The sequence below is a fragment of the Loxodonta africana genome, chromosome 4 (genome assembly GCF_030014295.1).
Source record: "Loxodonta africana isolate mLoxAfr1 chromosome 4, mLoxAfr1.hap2, whole genome shotgun sequence".
Lineage (NCBI taxonomy): Eukaryota > Metazoa > Chordata > Mammalia > Proboscidea > Elephantidae > Loxodonta > Loxodonta africana.
Genome location: NC_087345.1, coordinates 111,574,714 through 111,593,014, shown reverse-complemented (window position 1 = coordinate 111,593,014; position 18,301 = coordinate 111,574,714). Strand labels below are relative to the sequence as shown.

General features: G+C 39.9%; 1 protein-coding gene across 4 annotated transcripts in view; it reads right to left on the bottom strand.

Moving 5' to 3' along the window:
• The window catches only part of TM7SF3 (transmembrane 7 superfamily member 3), a 34,923-nt gene extending 17,063 nt beyond the window's left edge, over positions 1–17,860 (bottom strand). The window contains exons 1-7 of one of the 4 annotated variants that reach the window (XM_064284454.1): positions 17,481–17,820; positions 16,454–16,578; positions 15,278–15,463; positions 7,094–7,248; positions 4,154–4,304; positions 1,333–1,453; positions 203–374 (exon numbers count right to left, since the gene is read on the bottom strand). In XM_064284454.1, the coding sequence (XP_064140524.1) occupies positions 203–374; positions 1,333–1,453; positions 4,154–4,232 (372 nt within the window). In that variant the 5' untranslated portion in view covers positions 4,233–4,304; positions 7,094–7,248; positions 15,278–15,463; positions 16,454–16,578; positions 17,481–17,820. Of the gene's footprint in view, positions 1–202; positions 375–1,332; positions 1,454–4,153; positions 4,305–7,093; positions 7,249–15,277; positions 15,464–16,453; positions 16,579–17,480 lie in introns of all 4 variants that reach the window. The other 3 variants (XM_064284456.1, XM_064284455.1, XM_010595505.3) reach the window with 3 other exon arrangements.
• Between the last annotated feature and the right edge of the window lie 441 nt (positions 17,861–18,301).

The following is an 18,301-nucleotide window of genomic DNA, read 5'->3' as shown; positions in this document are numbered from 1 at the left end:
ATGCATCTCCTCAACAGCCAACACCCCCTTGGGATATCATTAGCAGACTCCCAAGACGATGAAGAAATAAAAGAGAATAAAATGATTATCTCAGAAGGACCAAAAAAACAATAAAGCAATAACCTTCTGGTAGCTTCTCCTCTTCTCAGCACTTACAAAAGTGTCACAACGTAGCCACTCAAATCACAAGAATCAGATTTACCTTGACGGCATTGGCCTTCACCTGAGGCACCTCGACCATCCTCTGCAGATGCTTCAGCAACACCTGCTCAGTGAGGTCATTCTCGGGCAGAAAATACTGATAGACATCATACCGCAACCTCCACCTAGAGTCCTGGCCCATCCCAACGTCACATGGCGGAGGGTCTGTGCCTCTAAAGTCAACCAACAAAACTGAACATCAATCTCTTGCGGTGCAAGTTCCATCTATAAAGAGGAACCAAAGCTCTAATTTCATACTCTTGCAACAGTTCCAATTTAACAGTTCACCTTTTTCAGAGGCGATAACCGGTATTCGGAAGAAAAGTAACACGCTGAGAGGCTGTGAGGTTAAACGATCAGATTCCGCTATCAGTCAGGCCTAGAGGCAAAACCAGCTTTACCATTTGTTAGAGGTATGCATGTGAGCAAGCCACTTAACCTCAATAACCATGAGGGAGCCTCTCCGTAAAATAAGAACAACTGGCCCTTCTTCATAAAACTGTTAGGATTAAACGGCAAAAATTACATAGCACTCAGCATCACAGATGAGGCACAAGCGGTTGCTATCAAGTCGATTCTGACCCATGGTGAGGCCATGTAAGTCAGAGCAGAACGGTGCCCCGTGGGGTTTCAATCGCTGATTTTTCAAAAGTAGGTCACCACGCCTTTCTTCTGATGTGCCTGTGGGTGGATTCGAACTTCCCACCTTTTGGTGAGCAGAAGGAGCACTCAAATGTTAGTTGTTATTAATATTAAAGTAAAAACTGAGGCAGAGTTTAGCTAAAATAATAAAGCCCTTATAAAAATATAAAAGTATTTTAGGGCTGCAGAATGCTTTCTATATTTAAAATTCTTTACAGAAATTAAGCTATACCTGCGAGCTCAAAATAGAGACTTGGCATCTGGCTATTCAAATAAAAAGAGTTGATAAGAATGGAGGGGGAAAATATTGTGAATAAGAACTCAAATATTAGTAACAATATTTAAATTATACCAATTCCAAACAAAAAAAATTAAGCCAATTCAATTTTACTGAAGAGACCTACGGATTCTGAGACAGTTCCCTGTATCTACACAATAGCTACTCACGCATGTTCTAAAAGCAGTTTAGGAGACGGGAGACAGACATACCTTGCATAGCCTAGGTTTGCTGGAGCAAATTTGATGCTCGTTTCAAAGAAATTATACTCCATGTAAATGTTGGGATCGATATCTAAATCAAACTCCAAATTACAGCCTCCAGGGACAGGATCTAAATGAAAAATAAATAACAAGCTACTAAAAAAAATTCTAATATATCTAAATCATACTCAGAAAAACAGAACTTTCATCTTACAAGAATTTCCCAGGTAAAAGTTAAACATTCTTCAGAGCTTCTAGTTTTATACTATCTCATGAACTAAGGTTAAAGAGGTTAAGGTTAACTGGAGTTAAGAGATCTAAAGCAGGGGTCAGCAAACCTTTTCTGTAAAGGGTCAAGCAACAAATATTTTAAGCTTTGTGGGCCTGGCAGTCTTTGTTTCAACTATTTCACTCTGCTCCTGTGGGCAGCCATAGACAATATGTAAATGAATAGGCATAGCCATATTCCAACAAAACTTTATGTGCAAACACAGGCAGCAAGCTGGATTTAGCTCATGGTCTGTAATTGGCCAGCCTCTTTAGAGTAAAAAGGTCAGAAGAGACAGATTCCTGAGCTGGGGTCCAAGGATGGGTTTCAAAAGCTCCACAAACATCCTAAAATTATAATGTCAAATATTGAGTTCATGCATTTCCTAGGGGGAGAAGTTTTTATCAGACTTTGGGTGTCTGTGACTTCAAAAAGCTTAAGAACATGGAGATGAAAAAAAAAAAAAAAACTGCCAAAGAGAAAAGAAATTCTGTGGGTAATAGAGGAAGGGGTGTCTGTTTTTCACATGCTGTTCCCACCAGAAAGGAAGACATGGTGTTATTGTCACAGCTGGAATCGTCTTTGCATATACACAAAAGAGTAAAAATAAAAGACTCCAAGACCTCCAAGAGTTTACAGGAATAAGAGCATTTGAGTACTTAATTAAAAACAAAATTTGGATATTTCATTTCCACCAATAATGTGGCCAAAGCAGTTCTTCTTTTCTTATTAGAAATCCTATTTATGACCTTTACACACGACAAAATTTAAAGTAACCAGACATTAGCTCAACTCCACATGAAGAACCGTATATGGTCCACTCTGGTGGCATTAAGATAGAACAGGGTAAGCCAATTTAAAGATTTATAAGATCACAAACTTCATACACTCATACAATCATTCCCACAGTTGGCTCTTAGTTTCCACAAACTTTTGGAATTCTGATGGTTGACTTCCCCTGGCCAGATCTGGAATGGAGATATGCAGTGCGGACTTATGTTTCAACGTCATATGGAATCTTCCTCAAAATTCTGTGCTGTTCTTTCGGACTCTCCTTTTCCTGCATTTCCAAATATTTACTACATTTTAGAAAATGATATACATTCTAATTGAAGCTCCAGTGTTCATAATTTTGCTTTGTACATTGTACTTTCATGGAAGGTCAAAGATATCGTGGTTTTTCACCAAGTACCATTTTGCTACAGATCACATTTTCTCTCTTCAACTTTGGTAACTTTTTGTATTCTACCTCCTTTACCAGCCATTGTTCCTTCACTTCTGCTTTACCACTAAACTTTTTAAAAGCAGTCTAAATTTCCTTACTTATATCCATTCTTCAATCTCTGTAATCTAGTTGCCATCCATACTGCACCACTAAAATGACACTCATTAAGGGTCACCGTTGACTCTTAATTGCCCTATCATATAGACATTTTCAGTCACTTCTCTTGACCTCTCTGAAGCGTATTATTTACCACTTCTTGCTTAAGGTGCAGCCTCCTGGCTCTCCTCCTACCTGTGCAGCTACTTCTCAGTCTTGGGCCTATTCCTCAGCAGTCAGTATCTCCCAAAACAGCATCTGGCATGTGGCAGGCACTATGACAGCATTTACTGTTATTTTTTTCTTCTAAATCTCTAACTACACTCTAGACAAACATCTATTTCGTGATGGTTCCATATCTAACCTCACCTCTCCACTCTAAGTCCCTATTTTAAACTACCTACTAGGCATCTCCATCTGGATGTCCTATAGGAATCTCAGATTGTATCCTAAAATGAAATTGCTATCTCCCCATCCAACTCCCCAAAACATTTACCACCACCACAAGGCTGTTCCTACATCTGTTGTGCATCACTATCTATCAGCTGCCCAAATGGGAGGTCCGGGCTACCCCCTCTTATAATCCATAACCACCGGTCATTGTGTCTTATCAATTCTACCTTCCAAATATCTCAAGTCCAGCCCTTCTTCTCCATCTCTTCTCTTGTGGTTCAGATCCTCATTTCTCACTTTGACTCCTCAAAGGTGTGCTGATACTCCTGACTCTGCTAGGCCCTCTTCAATCCACCTCACACTGCTTCTAGAGTTTGCTTTCTAATAGACAAAATGGATTGCATCATTCCTCTGCTTAAAATTTCTCTATGCCTCCTCTGGAACCCACAGAACAAAGTGCAAACCTCAAATGGTATACAAGGCCCACACCCACTACTCATCACTCTCCAAATTTACCATTCTTCTTCCACATCTTCATGACATTGAGCTTACTGCTTTCTCTGCCTAGAACAGCCAACTAACAGGTGAAGGACTATGTCTTATCTTTCTATTAGTGTTTCCCCAAGGTCTCTTTAAATGTTTTTAGGATGAAAAAATTTATTCTCTTAGTCACTACCTGGGCTTTCAATCATTATGCCAATTCTCTGGTTCCCTTGCTATTAAAACCTGATTCAATCAATTATACTTGTAATAAGCACTTTAAAAAATAGTTTTCTCTAAAATTTCATCAACATGTCCCATATTACCCATCTTTCTGGAGAGTACCAGAGTCAATTACAGAAGCTTACCTCCTTCTGAATAGGAGAGTGGAATAGCCATATTCTGGACAGGCTCAGCATCTGCAGCCTCTAAGTGCCATGTGCACATACTCTGCTCTGGTCTAAGAATGAAAACCAGTCCTATGTCGCTGCCTGTTCCCGAGGTACTCGGAAGAGGAGTCTGCAATTAGAACCAAAAAAAAGTCATCATGAATAGGGAGTTGAGCAAAATATCTGAATTCCAAAGTTGGTCTAATATGCATGTTTTATTCTAGATCTTCTCCAAACAAAAAACAGGCCTTCATTAAATAATTAAAGAATTGTTTTCATCTCTGCATGCAACCATGCATACACATAGAAGGACTCTTTAAAAGATAATCTTTGGTCAGGAATAGCAGATGCACAGTGGGATTCCCAAGCTTTTCTATTTAGCTGAATTAAGACTTACTATGTCAAGCACTGCCTTGACATAGTAAGTCCTGACATAGCCCTGGTGGCGCAGTGGTTAAGTGCTACAGCTGCAGTTCAAATCCACCAGCCACTCCTTGGAAACCCTATGGGGCAGTTCTACTCTGTCCTATAGAGTCACTGTGAGTTGGAATCGACTCAACGACTATGGTTTGGTAACGGGTTTATGCCAAGTACTGAAACTGCCAAGACAAAGCATGAGCCCTGCCGTGAAGGAGTTCATAGTGTTTGGAAAGCTTTTTTTAGTTTAATTATAATTGACATAATAAACTGCACATAAAGTATACTATTTGATAAGTTTATATAATACAGACACCACGAAACCATCAACACACTCACAATAACAAACATATGCATCACCCCCAAAAGCTTCCTCATGCCCCCTTGTAATCCCTCCTCACAAAACCCTCCTCTCTATACTCTCCTCCCTTCACTGGCTTAGAAAGATCTTTGAATAATAAGATGCTAAGCTAGGAGATAACAGATTCAGAGTGTTCTCTTAAAGTTAAGGAAATCGGAAGAAAAAATGCTAGATGATTTTCAATGCAAAAAACAGAAGGGAGAATAACTCAAATATTAATTGATGAACTACAGGGTTAACAGCTTCAAAGAACCAAATCCATCTGACCTAGAGACCGAAAGTGACACGTTTTCATCAGAAAGGGCACAGGAAACAGAAGCAATCTCTTCACACAGACCACTCAATCTAGAGCTATGTGCAGTTCTGGTCATCATCTTCTCTACTGTATAAATACAGTGGAAACTAAAGGCAGCCCAAGAAAGGACTACTATTATCATTAAGGATAACTAAGATCCTTCCTTGGGCCTTGGTGGTGCAGTGGTTAAACGTTTGGCCGCTAATCAAAACATCAGCAGTTTGAATCCACCAGCTGCTCCTTGGAAACCCTATGGGGCAGTTCTACTCTGTCCTGTAGGGTTGCTCTAAGAGTTGGAATCAACTGACACCAATGAGGTTTTTGTTTTTGTTTTTGTTTTCTTTAAGATCCTTCCTGCACAGGAATTAAAGCTCAAGATACTATTCTTCCAGGCTTCTTTTGTTACTTATTAGTTATGAAGACATCCCTTTATCTAAGCTCCATTTCCTCAGATGTAAAAGAAGGATTGTCAACTACCTTGTAGAGCTGTTGTAAGAATTAAATTAACTATATAGAAAACCAAAGAGCCCTGGTGGCGTAGTGGTTAAGAGTTCAGCAACCAAAGCACTGGCAGTTTGAATCCACCAGCCTCTCCTTGGAAACCTTATGGAGTAGTTCTACTCTGCCCTACAGGGTCTCTATGAGTTGGAAACAACTTGACAGCAAGGGGTTTGGTTTGGTTTTATATAGAAAACCAAATACAGGATTCCCAACCAGAGGCCCAAAGGTCCTACTGATGAAGCTTCAGGAGGTCCTCATGAATGAATGAATGTGTGTGTGTGTATATATATATATACATATAAACATATACACACATATATATACACTGTATATCTATACAACAGACGTGTATATATGCACATAAACATACTTTGTATACACATATATATACTCTGCTTTCTGCTCTGGCTGCAAAGAACTCAGGCAAAATCAATATATGGATCACAGACACTGTTAACTCTTGTGATTAACGCAATTTATTCCTTCCTCTTTTCCTTGGTCAAACTGTTCTATTTCTAGTCTATTAACTAACTCAGACGCATACACACAACACACACACATACACACAATAAACCAACATGGTAGGAACAGAAAAGCAGAAACAAAAAGCAGAAAATACTTAGTTTGAAAGTTAATGTGACCAAATTCTACAACTTTAAACTATATATTAATTTGGTTAAGACAGCTTTGTTTACTAAATTCCAGAATGTTACAATGTAGGCTTAGGACAAATAAAAAGAAGCCCAACTTCATACAGGGTGAAATACATTTATTAGTCTAAAAAGTCATATAGGCTAAATATATATAAATTTGTAAAAGCTAATCCGGAGCATTTTAAAAACTTTTCAAAGCTGAGGTCAAGGTTAAGGGATTTAGTCATGACCTCTGTAACAGAGTTCTTAACATTGCTGGAAGCATAGCAGTGTTATATGTGTAGAAGTGTTATAATTCTTTTATTTTCATGAAAGACTCCAAAAGAATAAAGTTGATTTTATAGGGATTTTAGTGAAATTCAACACTAAATAGCTGAACAACAACAGAAACCTTTATGCTCAGGTAAAAATCATCAAAGACCCACTAGAGAAGAAAAGAAAAAGTAGGAAATCATGAGGAAGGCTTAACTTCAGAGAAGGACACATTTGGCACAAGACACCCTCCCCATAAACTCAGCACTGTCACACCTCTTCAAGGGAGGCCTGCGATACTCACCTCTTAGCCAGTCTCAACTGCTAACTTGACAGGACCCAATCTCGAATTTTTTTTTTTTTTTAAAGTCTTAAACATAGACATCAAATTTCAATGCTTATACTAAATACAACACCCAAATATAATTCTTTGTGCTTACCTTAGAAAAAGACACTGTTGTATTCTGATACTGTGAGTGTATTTGGAAAATAAGAAAAGTTGCATTGCTGGAAATATGACGCAAAACAGCTTCCTCTGGAAAGGGCTTGTTGAGCTTGAAGTATCTAAATTTCCCCAGAGAAAATTCAATAAGACCTACAATGGGAGAAATTTTTCATTATAACATTTGTACCCTTAATATCAGTTTGTAGAAATCACACAGGTAAACATACATGAAATGCTAAATTAATCCCTAGGAAAAACCAACCGAGGTAAATATTATTGCCCCTACTTTACAGATGAGGACAATGAAGCTTAAAGAGGGGAAGCATCCCACCCAGAGTCACTCAGCTAGTGAGCGGTAGAGCTGAGAACTAAAAAGGAGGAAAAGTATTTCAAAACATATGAATAACATTTAAAGTGGTAATGACCCTCAGGGTACCCAGCTCCCAGGGCCCAGGAAAATTCCCTATCTGGTAACAGAGGTAACAATTCTATTCAGAACTCAAAAGCCACTGCTGTCAAGTTGATTCTGACTCATAGGGACCCTACTGGACAGAGCAGAACTGTCATATAGGGTTTCCAAGGAGCAGTTGGTGGATTTGAACTGCCGATCTCTTGGTTAGCAGCCAAACGCTTAACCACTCCACCACCAGGGTTCCTCTATTCAGAACAGTGTCTCTGAATTTAAGGATTAACAGCCCTGAGGGGCTACGAACAATCAGGAATGTGCTGGTTTTAAAGAATACTACCAGTACCCCCTAGTGAATTCTGAAGTCAGCCCAGGCTGCAGAGATGGAAGTAGCTTTAATTTAATCCCATTTACCAGCTGTGTAATTTTAGGCAAGTTACTTAATTCCCTTAAGCTTCAAATTCCTCATCTTCAAACAGGGATTGCATTACCTAGCTTTGGACAGTGCCTGTGCCAGGTGCTTTACACACAGGGGAACCACAGGCATTCTGGCAAAAGGATTTTTTTTTTTAAGGACTCAAGTTCAAAGCCCATATAAAAGACAAGTTATAACAAGAATGGTTTTCCAACACCTTATCTAGGCCTCTCCCATCTGTAGACTGGCCTCCGTGGTCTGGTTGTATTTAACTCACTCTGTCCATGGTTCTCTGTGTGACTTTCTCCCCGCTGCACACCAGCTCTTTCTTTTTCCAGGCCAATTCTCAAATAATCTGCTAAATTAGGCTGCTTTTACTTCTTTGGGTTCCTGGACTCTCCACCCCACCCATTCCCTACCCTAGAGTCAGTACATCTCTGCATAAAAACCAGAAGAGCTCCCAAGCATGATTACATAAGCACTGTCACAGGTTCAAATCTAAAAACAGAAAAAGATTTAAGTTTAATTCGGATGAAAAGGAGCCGATGAGGAAAAGACTGTCAATTCACCAGAGTCCCATAGTGGAACTATCATGTTTAATTTCAGAAGTAAATTAGAGTCAGTTAGTTAGGAAAAAAAAAAAAAAAAACACTCCAGAGATTAAATAGCTTAACATATTTTTATGTACCATTTCTCGAAAAGGCCAATTTTCGACACTTTTTTTTTAAAAAAACACAGATACTCCATCTGGATGATTAAAAAGGCGGGGGGGGGGGAAGATTATTAAGAATGGCCAAGCTATGGAAAGAAAGCCAAACAGAACATACCAATAGTGCTAAAACCAGAATAATGGTTAGTCTGTATTTCCCCAAATTGTGAGGCTACTGTGTTACTTTCATAACTTAATGTTTTAAAAAGTTGATGATAGAAAAAATGCATTTACAGTTAAATTTCTAAAAACCCAAACTAAATTTTAATATTTGTAACAATGACAAATGAAGAAGGTACATTTCCTCCTTTTTATGTAGCCAGAAAGACATTTTACATGGAACAAAACTCCAGCGTGAACAGGGATAAAAATGTGGAGAAGTATGTAATAGAATATGGGTAGGGAAGTCTGGAAAATGTGTAGTTTTTTTTTTTTTAAGAGAAACAAGAAAAATATTTTCTATACTTTTCAAGCCTTTCCATCATCATGATTATTTTCTTAGGAAACCAAATTATATATAAATCAAAATGAATGTCAGTAAAGAGCACTAAAAATGTTTCATGTATTGCACTTTAATTTTGGTCCATTTTTCCTTCATTTTCCAAGTCTTAAAAATATCCACAAATTCTAGTCTCTCCAACAAAAGCAGTCTGTTTTTTTCTGGAAATTGATTGGATTTCCATCCTTTACTTGCCCAAAGCACTCAACTCATTTACTATTCTGCCTTTTCTAAATTAGACCTTTAATTTTTTTTTTCTTGTCAGTTTTTCCCCACTGTCCTCATTTTTCTCTATTCAACAAATATTTATTGAGCACTTATACACTAGTCACTCTGGTATCGGGCATCATGACCAAGCTGGCACAAGCTAACTCATAAAGGTTAGCCAAGACTTCTATAATTGTCACATACATTTGTCCTTCAATATGACTTTAAAAAATGCTTTGATAATTCCTATGTTTATCTCCTATAACACTGGCCTTGAATCAAAACCAAAAAAACCCACTGCTATTAAGTCAATTCCAACTCATGGCAACCCTGTTGGACAGAGTAGAACTGCCCCATTGGGTTTCCAAGGCCGTAAATCTTCACGGAAGCAGACTGCCTAATCTTTCTTCCGTGGAGCAGCTGGTGACTTCCAACAGCCAACCTCCCAGTTAGCAACCAAGCGCTTAACCACTGAGCCACGAGGACTCCCCCAAAAGACTACACAAAACTTTTAAAAGCCCTGGAAAAGGATGCAGCCATCAACTAGAGATGTGTTGATGGTAACTTCTTAATCTTCCCTTTACCTATCATCCGGGGGTGAGGATGAATCATGACTCAGAAACACCTGGAGAACCAAAACTTTCAGTACTTTAGAAAGACAGTAAAGAAGTACAGAACCATGGATATTAAAATACATTATTAAATAACTGGTGAATTGACAAAATAAATAGGAATATTAAAAACAGGTATTTCTGGGAGTATATTTTAAGTGACTTTTTTTTTCACATTTCCTCTTTTTCCAATGTTCTATAGTGATCGTGAGATATTCTCAGAAAGAACTTGCACAATTTGAAAAACCCCATCCTTGATGGCACTCAAAACACAGGTTTTATCTCAACTCTACATCTGAAATTTATAAAATAAGGACACACCCTACACAAAATGGGGATACTCTCTCAACACTTCTGCCACTTGTTTTGTTTTTCCCATAAAATGGTAATATTTTTCTGGATAATATATAATCCTCACCAAAAAAGAGGTAAGAAATATAGACAAAGTTAATTTCTCTGGGAAATATACTGCTCAGAAATAACTACTGTTAACAGTTTGGTATGCACCTTTCAGGACTTACACTGATATCAGCATGCATATTTTTACAGAGAGGAAAAAGAAAGATATAAATATATTTGGTATAGCCTATTTAGTAGGTATAGCCTATTTAATAGATGTCTTTCCATATCATTATAATAATTCTAGCTTTACCATTTTAAAAGCTATGTAGTATTTCAGTATGTGTATGTACCAGAATTTCAATCAATCTCTACTGATGAACATACAGGTTCGTTACCAGTCCAGCATGAATAAGAGACAATAAGAAGTAAAATAGTTGTTTTTGTGAAAGAGTATTCTAGAATGTATATATGTCAGGCAATAAACTCGTTTAAAGAGGTTTTTGTTGTGATAGTATAACAGATCACCTGGAATCTTAAATGATTAAACTGAACCTAAGAAGTCTCTTCTATTCTGTGTAAGAAAATCAGAAATGAAAGCAAACAGTCCATGTAAGAATACATAATGATCAGGACCAAAAAGTTAAGTTGCAGTCTCTACTTCTGACGTCTTCTTCAAGAACATGGGGGGTGCTATATCTGGGAGAGAGGGGAGGGGAAGAACTAAACCTGGCATTTCAGGAAGTTACAACTCTTATCTATTACTTTCTGGATCTTCTGAAAGCTACAGAAGATGATACTTCACTACCACCTCTCTTTCCCCAACCAAATGTCTATAGCAAGAACCAGATAGAAGCCAGACAATAAAGAGGCACTGTATACATGAAAAAAAAAAAAAAAAAAAACTGGTCCCTTGACAATGTAGTAGAGGTACTAAAAGCAGGTATCACTAAGAGTGTATTTTAAATAATTTTTCTTTTCCTTACACATTTCCTTATTTTTCAAACGTTTTATAGTGCTCATGAGGTATTCTTATCAGAAAGAAATTTTAATACAGTGGTTATCCACCCTAACTGTACATTACAACGGTCTGGAGGTAGTTTTGACCACTTAAATCAGAATCCCTGGCAGGTAGAGTGCAAGTATCAATTAAAACACAGAAACAATTAAATACAAATAAACAATTAAAATATGTGCATGCTCTTATTAAAATGGAAACCCTGGTGGTGTAGTGGTTAAGAGCTACAGATGCTAACCAAAAGGTCAGTAGTTCGAATCCACCAGGCACTCCTTGGGGCAGTTCTACTCTGTCCTATGGGGTCGCTGTGTGTCAGAATCGACTCAACGGCAACGGGTTTGGTTTTTTTTGACTATTATTAAAATAGCATGCAAAGAGACAAAAAGCAGATTAGAGGTTACCAGGGACTGAGGGAAGGAAGAAATGAGGAGTTATTGCTTTATGGGTACAGAGTTTGTGTTTGGAGTGATGAAAAGTTCTGGAAATAGATAGCGGTGAAGGTTGCGCAACAATGTAATTAATGCTAGTGAATTGTACACTTAAAAATGGTTAAAATGGCAACTTTATGTTATTTATATTTTACAAAAAAAAAAAACAGTTTGCATACAGAGAATTAAAGAAAGTTTACACACCCATGAAACCATCACCTGCATCAAGAAAGCATTCTAGCATCTCAGACTTCCTCAATCACTACCTCTTCCCTCCGCCCCAGAGGTAACCATGTTCCTAACTTCTAACACCACAGATGGGCTTTGCCTGCTTTTGAAATTTAATTAAATAAATCATACAGCATTAATTTATATCTCTGGGTCTCAGTTCTCACATGGTAACATGGAGGTGACTATACTATGTACTTCACTTGCTTGCTGTAAGGATCAAACAAATGGGAAAGAATTTTAATAATGCTACAAAATAAAACATCATTATTAACATCCATTAGCCTTCCAATGCTTCAGAGGCTCATGTCCTTACTTAAAAAAAAATAAAAAAGGCTAGATATTCACTACATTCATTATTGTCCTTAAATGCCATCAAGTCAATTTCCGACTCATGGCAACGCCATGTGTTACAGAGTAGAATTGCCCCATAGGATTTTCTTGGCTGTAATCTTTAGGGGAGCAGATCACCAGGTCTTTCTCCCACAGAGCAGCTAGGTGGGTTTGAACCTTCAGCCTTTCATTTAGCAGCCAAGCACTTAACTGTTGCACCACCAGGACTCCTTTTGACCCTATGAAAAAAACTAGTGGGAAAAAGGGAACAGAAACACACACAAAAATGCCTGGCACATGATAAGCATAATGGTGAGGAAGAGACTTCCCAAGACATGACAGTGAAAGATACTGAAAGTTGTAGTCAAAACAACTTTAACAGTACAGCCTGGCAGAAACGGCATTTAATTTCTACTCACAAAAACAGATTCGGCAATAGAAGGCACATACCTAAAACATATCCTGAAGAAGTTAATAGCAACTGAACCTGCAGTGCGGTGAATTACTTATTACGGCACTTCTAGCCATAGTCTTTGTAACACCCACCAAATGATTGGGTGAGGCTATGCAAATGAGGTGCTTGTGGTTCACCAAAGGGATTGGATAGCTTCCTAACAATGTAAAGAATGTGCATGGCACCCTTGTGGGAGTGGGACCATGCAAATAAGGCATATGGAACACTAAGGAGGGGACTGGTCAGTTTTGCCATCCCTCTGCACTTAAAGGGAGAGACAGGAGCTGTAACACTGAAGACAGCAAGAGACAGCGGCACAAAACAGCAGGAACCAGGAGACTAGCACAAGATGCCTGCAGTGGGGCTTGCCAAGCCATGGAGCTAAGAGGTGTAACACTTGCCCAAGAAGCCCCCCACAGGGCCCAGCAGCAACAAAACCACAGCAGGACCCAGCAGCAAAGGGTGAGAAGAACCTGTCCGGATCAAGGAACTCATTCTGAGCTGTTATTCCTGTTACTTCCAAGTTGATCCTAATCCCGAATTATACGCTGTTACTTCCCTAATAAACCACTTAAGTATGGTTCTTGAGTTCTGTGAGACATTATGGAATTATGGAACCCAAAGACAGGAGGGAGAGTATTGAGGGATGATAGCAGTTGATGTTAGAGATGATGGAGTGGTGCAGCAGTTTAGGAAGTTGGACATTTGAGACACCTTTAACCTCCACCTCATAGGAACGAGCTTTGTGCTGATCCTTATTGAAAAAAAAAAAAAGTATTCATTTAAAACCTCACCTCTAAGCCATCTGGAAAAGGATTCATTAGAAACATTTTATGAGGTGTAATTAGATCTTATGACTTTGGATGTAGGAGGAAAAACGACAGCACATCAAATGGAATTACAGAGCAAATGGCAAACATCAAGACCAAGCCTTTACACACACTGTAGCTTTCCTATAAAAAGCAGTGGCTCTCCTTTTTACACCAAACATATTCTTTGCCATCTGACCCATAGTAAGGTACTCTTTTCTATTTGTCAGACTTATTTTTCTTTCCAATAATTCTATTCTAAAAAGAGCCCAATCCTAATCTTTTCCTTTTTCTGCCCCAATCAGATCCTAACCTCGCAAACTTAAAAATCTTCAGCTTTCACATGAACCACAGCCTCCAGCCCGAGCTCAGAAGAACTACATGGTGTCTGGCTACCACCACCGACGGCTCTGACAAGGATCACAATAGAGAGTCCTGGACAGAGTGGGAGAAAAATGTAGAATAAAATTCAAATTCACAAAAAAAATACTAGACTTGCTGGTCTGACAGAGACTGGAGTAACCTATGAGACTATGACCCCCAGACACCCTGCTACCTCAGAACTGAAGCCACTCCCATAGTCTATTTTTCATCCAAAGATCAGACAGGGCTATAAAACAAACTATAACACATGGAGCAACATGCTTCTTATTTCAATCAAGTATATGAGACCAAGTGGGGAACAGCTGTCCAAAAGCAAAGATGAGAAGGCAGAAAACCTGATGAATGGACATGGGGAACTCGGGGTATAAAGGCAAAGGAGGGGAATGCTGACACATCACGGGGATTGCAACCAATGTCACAAAACAATCTGTGTATAAATTTTTGAATGAGAAACTAATTTACATTGTAAACTTTTACCTAAAGCACAATTAAAAACAACAACAACAAAAAAACCAAACAACATATTACATTGGGCAAATCTGCTGCAAAAGCATCCCTTGAATGTGCTAAAAAGCAAAGATGTCACTTTGAGGACTAAGGTGCACCTGACCCAAGCCATCATACCGTCAATTACCTCAGATGCATGCGAGAGCTGGACTCTGAATAAGGAAGACTGAAGAAATGATGCCTTTGAATTCTGGTGTTGGTTAAGAATACTGACTATACCATGGACTGCCAGAAAAATGAACAAATGTGTTCTGGAGAAAGTACAGCGAGAATGCTCCTTAGAAGTAAGGATGGTGAGACTTCATCTCACGTACTTTGCACATGTTATCAGGAGGGACCTGTCCCTGGAAAAGGACATCATGTTCAGTAGAGGGTCAGTGAAAAAGACGAAGGCCCTCAATGAGATGGATTGACACAGTGGCTGCAACAATGGTCTCAAACATAGCAACGATTGTGAGGACGGTGCAGGCCCGGGCAGTGTTTAGTTCTGTTGTACACAGGAATGCTATAAGTCGGAGCCAACTTGATGGCACTTTACAACAATATAACATATTACAGAAGAGTTCAGAAATCCTATGTAATTAATTTTTACAAAATTAACACATTTGTCTAATCACTTCCAAGACCAAAAAGAACGCCTTCCCTAGTCCTGACCCCCTTCTGCAAAGGCAACCATTATTCTGACTTCTATTGTTTTTGAACTCTCTATAAATGGACAATATTGTATGTAATGGTGTTTAGTTTCTTTAGTATAACATTGCTGAGATTTAAAAAAAAAAAAATCTTCAACTTTTTTTTTTTACTATTTTGCTAAAAATTATCTCAAATTTACCTCCATTGTTTAAGCTTCAATGCAGCAACCAAATTCTAGAGGAGGTCTGTCCTAGCTTGGTCTTCGTAACCTTCTTCAGATGAAATATTAAAAATAAAAATGGTTTAGCTACTTGAGCTGGCCAGCATTCAACTGCCGCTCCCAATTTCTCATTTTTATCTTAGGAATTTTCATTAGCCCTAAATGCTGAAAGGAAACAGAAAAATGAACACACTACTTTTCACACACTTTTGAGAGAAAGAGATCACTTGCAATTAACTACACAAGTGGCCTGGCATCTTATTTAAAGGACTATCAATAGCACAAACATTAGAAGGCCAAAATGACAATCTGCCCTACTCTAATTACTATGTAATGCCCCATGAGTTACTGGACATGAATCTAAAGCAACAAAAGGTGATAAGGGTAGCAGAGAACTGTGACTCCAAAAGGAAGGAAAACTTTAAACGTTCACCTCCTGTGAGCTGCTGGTCATAGAAAGCACCTTCCCCAGACATTCTAGGAAGTTGATCTGCTGTCAAGGACTCATTCACCTTTCAAGCCACTACTCAAATTGTTTCTAAGTTAGCTCATCCTGCTAAGGGTGAGAGAATCCTCCTAAATTACAGCAGTTGCTCAATGCTGCAGTTTGTGCAGCTATCAAAATCCTCAAACCAGCAACCCAGGAAATTCCAGGAAGGATGATGCAAGTTTTCAACTATACCTTTCTTAGCCTCCCTACTGATTTTCATCTTTCGGATGTGGAGAAAATCAGCTTTTTAGCCACATAATAGTGAGTTCCCACACATCCTCCCTCTCCTGCACAGAATACTAGTTCAAGGCAAAAAGAATAACCCTGCTGAGGATATACCAGGGCTGTAATCACAGAAAAGAGGTGAGAAATAGTACCTAAAGAAATGTAATTTCTCAAATTATGGCTCAGGTTTCTCAACTTGTGTAAAATTTTCTAGATATTATTGAATACTAACGCACCAAACTGGAAATAAAAAGATCTGCATCCCAGCCCTTCTGGCTCAGGGGTTGCCTGGGTCAGCTACAAGTTCATTCTCTCAAATACTTAACCTGTTAAAATGTGACAGCGTCTCTTCTACCTCCCTCACAAGGCTTTTCTGAGGGAAGAGAACTCACATGCAAAGTTCTAAGTATAAAGCACCATATTATGCATGATATTCTTACTGGAAGGCAGCTTTGTTGCAGTAGGAGGGCCATGACATTTGCAGGGAGTCACACCTGGGGTTCATATCTTGCCCATAACCCTCTGAGCAGTTGACTTGTGTTAGGAACATCTTCAGCTTCAGCTTCTGCCAGGTGAGGATGACAATTATCTCAGAGAGTTGGGAGGATTAAATAGTACTGCACACAAAAAGCACCTGGCACTGAGTGCAGGCAGTGAATGTTAGCTCCTTATTATAAACAAGGTTTTTTCCCCCGAAAAAAATATAACTTCCCTTTTCAGCGTTTAACGATGCAAAGATTCTAGGGTTCAGTTTGCACAAGAGCTTTTCAAAAATAAGCACTTAGGAACACAATCGCATTATTCAGAAAATACTGTTTGGGAGCTGCAATTAGTCTCAGGTTCAAAACAAAATTGAAAATGTGTTTAACCTTAGAGAAAAGCACATGATTATGGGTATGCACAATAAGTGCTTTCTACGTTTTATATTAACAAACCACTATCTGTTGCTAAAACTCACGCACCAAGCACATGACCTACGATCTAAAGTCCCATTCCGGGTTCATTTTTCCTCTCAAACGCTACAGAGTGTGAAATCCCGCTGCTGCTTGGAAAGCCACTCATCATAAACCGTTGAACTCTGCACCAAGCCTCGCTCGCTGTCCATAGGCTCAGATACGCCACTTGAAAGCAAAGAGGCGCTTTTGTGTTAAATTAAAGCCACAAACATGGCTTCCCCCAAAGGGAGAAAAGAGTGTATGTGGAAAAAGACAGCTCTTAATCTCTTCTCATTTCACCAGCCTAAATTAAGAGGTTGACAGTAAGACCTCCTTAGCAACGGGAGTTTCCTCCTGCAGGAAAGGACCGTGGCCCATTCTTGCAAGTGAAGTTACCACCCAGCGTTAAACAAAGCCCTCCGGCACCACCTCTCTTCCTAAAACAGACCCCTGGGCGGATTTTGACCTTGCAAGACCCTTGGAAATGCAAAACTAACTTTGGGTTGCAGAAGCGCAGCGTCCTCGACCTTACCTTCGCTGGAGTTCCCGACAGCCTCGGCTCCTCCAGCTACCCCCGGTTCCAGGGCAAGCACCACAAGAACCAGCAGCCGAAGGAGCTCCATAGCTGTCCCGGCTCGGGCGGTCAAGCGAAAGGGTCCAGGAGGGGCGCGGGAGGGCGCGTTGGGGCCTCGCAGCCTAGTCTGCGCTACCCCGGGGCGCTCGCGCCAGGTGACATCGCTTGCTAGGTGCTGACGCCGCGCACCTGCCAACCCCACAGTCGCTAGTTCGCGACCCTGGCCGCGATACCCCACTCCAGCGAAAGGCTTCCTCTTCCGGCAATTAACCCCCGCTGGCCTTCCCCGCGCCACCTCTCGGACCCTTTTTACGTAACCGCCGCGGATCCCCGGGAGGAGGCGGTGCCAGAGGCGTTTCCAAGCGGCGCGCACCGCCTCCCGGCGCGCGGCAGGCTCGCGGGTGGGGCTTGGCGGCTGGCGGCCGGACCCTCCCGGGACCCAGCGCGGGGGTCAGAGAAGACCCCGGGAAGTTATGTGGTTTAACATTTACTCTTAGCTCTTGTATCTTCGCCGCTTACGAAACCACCGTTACAGTAAGAAAATAACTTTCTGTTGCGGCCTAACGTCTGCAGTCTCCTGTTCGAGTGTTTAACGGTCCTTTTTGGGTGGGTTTTGCACAAAAAGAGGAATCTCCTGGCTGCCTTTAACCCGCTGTCGTCAAGACTGGCGCAGGAGTCATTTTTTCGCAAGAATAATTGAAGCTTGTTTCCCACAGTAGCAACTGCCTTAGCTGCTAAAGCTAACGTTACAAGAAAATGCCAGGGTGTGCTGCGCTAGG